The 3,114-nt window shown below is 44.1% G+C and overlaps 1 protein-coding gene across 1 annotated transcript; it reads left to right on the forward strand.

Annotated features, from left to right (window-relative positions):
* Positions 1-660: 660 nt before the first annotated feature.
* Positions 661-2,333, forward strand: her6 (hairy-related 6). The gene is made up of 4 exons (XM_033965487.2): positions 661-995; positions 1,122-1,217; positions 1,327-1,414; positions 1,516-2,333. Exons 1-4 carry the CDS (start codon positions 888-890, stop codon positions 2,043-2,045), a joined length of 822 nt encoding a protein of 273 aa, XP_033821378.1. The 5' UTR covers positions 661-887; the 3' UTR covers positions 2,046-2,333.
* The last annotated feature ends 781 nt before the right edge of the window (positions 2,334-3,114 follow it).

Raw genomic sequence — 3,114 nt, forward strand, 5'->3', positions numbered from 1 at the left:
ATATTGTGTTTGGTTTAAAATACTCCGTTACAACACACAACAATGACTTTTGGTAGGTAAAACGTAAAACCCCGAGTCATGTGAAATCTCATATATTCTCACTGATCTCACCATGTTAGTTTGTTTAAAACAGCATAAGTTTGGTTGGCTATTGTAATCACTATTATTTGGACTGTAGCCAAAGATTAAAATTGCCACATGTTAACATACGCCTAGCCTAATATATTAGGCAACATAATCAATACGTGGTCAATGTCGGTAGGTTATAAAACCAAACTTCTGGTTCAATGATGAGGGCTGATGATGGTATAAGATCAACATTGATAAGACTATAGATTCATATTAGTTAAGATCTAGGAGTCTTGGGTAGGCCTACTTGTTGATTCTGTTCGTCCTGGCGCTCGCTGTGGCGGTGCCCAGTCAGCGGCTCTACTGTTAATATGTAAACGCTGCGATGATTGAAGACTGAAGGCAGTTTCCCCGGCTGTGCCCTGAACCCGGGCCGCGTGCCATTGGCCGCCAGCACCAGTGGCCAAACAACCAATGGGAGGGCGCCGACCACGAGCCGTCCTCCCTCGGGCCGCGTGTCCCTCGCTCTGATTGGTGGAAAGTTACTGTGGGAAAGAAAGTTTGGGAAGTTTCACACGAGCCGTTCGCGTGCAGTGCGAGATATAAATAGGCGCCACACGCGGAGAGCCTCACAGAGAGTCTTCTCCACTCGCCTCAGCATCCAGCGCCGCGCGCACACGGATCTAACTTATCTCAGGAGTTCTTCAGCGTCAGCGAGGACACTGTAAACATCCCGAGCTGACACTCACCATTATAGCCATTTTGTACTACACTGGAACCTAATTTGCCTTGGTTATTGGGATTTTTCCAAAAAGAAGATGCCTGCAGATATGATGGAAAAAACGTCCTCTTCTCCGGTCGCTGCTACCCCGGCCAGCATGAATACGACCCCCGACAAGCCGAAAACAGCATCTGAACACCGAAAGGTCAGTATTCGGAGTTTGTTTTGATGTAATTTTTAAATAAACGAACCGAAAACACTTGTATCCAAGCGTCTCCTCAACTTGCACTTTTACGCACGAAGTTAAAATGTACCGATCATATTTTCACAGTCATCCAAACCTATTATGGAAAAAAGGAGACGAGCCAGGATCAACGAAAGTTTGGGACAGCTGAAGACGCTGATTTTGGATGCGCTCAAAAAAGATGTAAGTTGTTGTCATGATTTTCTTAACAGATATATTTATATCAGAGAAACATCGAGATTAGTGCATCATTCTGTGCGCAATTCTAACCATGCGTGTTTATATGATACAGAGCTCTAGACACTCGAAGCTAGAGAAGGCTGACATCCTAGAGATGACGGTAAAGCATCTGCGGAACCTACAGCGAGCTCAGATGACCGGTAAGTCCCGGAGACTATCTGTCTCGTGATGCGTCTGCATCCGTGTCCTAGTGTGACCCCCTTCAATATACAATGTAACTAAATATGTCTGTTTTGTACAGCCGCTCTGAACAACGACCCGACGGTGCTGGGCAAGTACCGCGCTGGATTCAGCGAGTGCACAAATGAAGTCACTCGATTCCTGTCCACTTGTGAAGGCGTCAACACTGAAGTCAGGACGCGGCTTCTCGGACACCTGGCCAACTGCATGACTCAAATAAACGCCATTAACTACCCCAGCCAGCATCAGCACCAAATTCCTCCCAATGCCGGTCCCACGCACCCATCCTTTGGCCAGTCTATGGTGCAGATCCCCGGGTCATCTCCGCAGGTGCTTCCCATCAACCCGTGCAAAGGAGCGCCCTCTCCTGCGAGTTTACCGCCAGAAGCCACTAAAGTCTATGGTGGTTTCCAAATCGTGCCTGCCACAGACGGACAGTTTGCCTTTCTCATACCTAACGCAGCGTTTGCTGCAAACGGTCCCGTTATCCCGGTTTACGCCAACAACGTGAGCACGCCAGTGCCTGTGCCTGCAGCGGTGTCTCCTGGTGTCCCGTCAGGCAACACAGACTCAGTGTGGAGACCGTGGTGAAAGGCGCAACTGCTCACACAGACTTTAAAATGACACTTTCAATTCTATTTGTTTAATGTTAGAAAGTTTTGAATATGTTTTGTAAATGAAGAGTATGCACTATATTTGTACAGCTAACAAGGGAGTTAAGTTCATATTGAAATGAGATTTGTAATGTGGAAGTCAATTCACTGCATTTTTATATAGGTCCTATATGACTTGTTTTTTACTGTGTGATGCCAAAGATTGTTCAATGCTCTTATAATGTTCTTCGTTTTGGAAGACAAATAAATTAGTAAAATAGTCTACTAATATGAGCCTTATTCTGTTTTTTTCTTTAGGAACACAGGTTGTGTGTGTAAAATCAACTTACAATTCGGTTCCTCAAAACATTAGACTTAGTGTTAACTACTATAGTCTATTAATGTGCATTTGCCTGATTCGCTATACGCAATAAAGGGGAACGTCTACGTTGCAAAGTGCAAAACCTGTTGAGCAACGATAAGAAAGGCCAAAAATGGCAAAAGCATTGCCTATGATAGTTCCCCTCACATGCAAACAAAACTCTCGTTCTGAGTCACATTCTTCCAGTTTGTAACTGAATGATGAAATTGTGCGCTAATTTCAACTTAATTAACTTAAATAGGTTCGCTGGACAGGAGACCACAAACGTGTCATTAATCAGTCCCGGGACAGACTAGAACTGGGCCGATGGTGTGACACTCTGCGCTCAGTGACCACTTAAGGGCCTTACAGAGGTCACTTGCGCCATCTACCAGCTGAAATACGAATTGCAAATTGATCAGGCCATCAGGATGATTAATGAAAACGGCAACCAGAGTTTCATTTGTTACCCGCTGTACTTCATATAGCCTATAGGCTAACTTTTGTGTAATTTGGTAATCATTAGGCTATAAATGAGAAATAGGCTACTGAAAATATATGTTTACGCTATTAAAGGCTGTGTACTCTTAGAGTTGGACATATTTTTTTCATTTTGCAGCTTGAAATTTCTAAGAAGTTGCAGTTGTGTGAGATGGTTTATTTATTGTGTGTAAACCTGTAACATGTTTACTCCCAAAAAAACATA

This window comes from Periophthalmus magnuspinnatus, chromosome 4 (assembly GCF_009829125.3).
Source record: "Periophthalmus magnuspinnatus isolate fPerMag1 chromosome 4, fPerMag1.2.pri, whole genome shotgun sequence".
NCBI lineage: Eukaryota > Metazoa > Chordata > Actinopteri > Gobiiformes > Gobiidae > Periophthalmus > Periophthalmus magnuspinnatus.

Excerpts from the sequence above, each read along its gene's own strand:
- her6 (XM_033965487.2), top strand. The coding sequence starts at position 888 with ATGCCTGCAGATATGATGGAAAAAACGTCCTCTTCTCCGGTCGCTGCT. Across the intron at positions 996-1,121 it reads CAGCATCTGAACACCGAAAG|TCATCCAAACCTATTATGGA; the intron begins GTCAGTATTCGG and ends ATATTTTCACAG. Across the intron at positions 1,218-1,326 it reads TGGATGCGCTCAAAAAAGAT|AGCTCTAGACACTCGAAGCT; the intron begins GTAAGTTGTTGT and ends TATATGATACAG.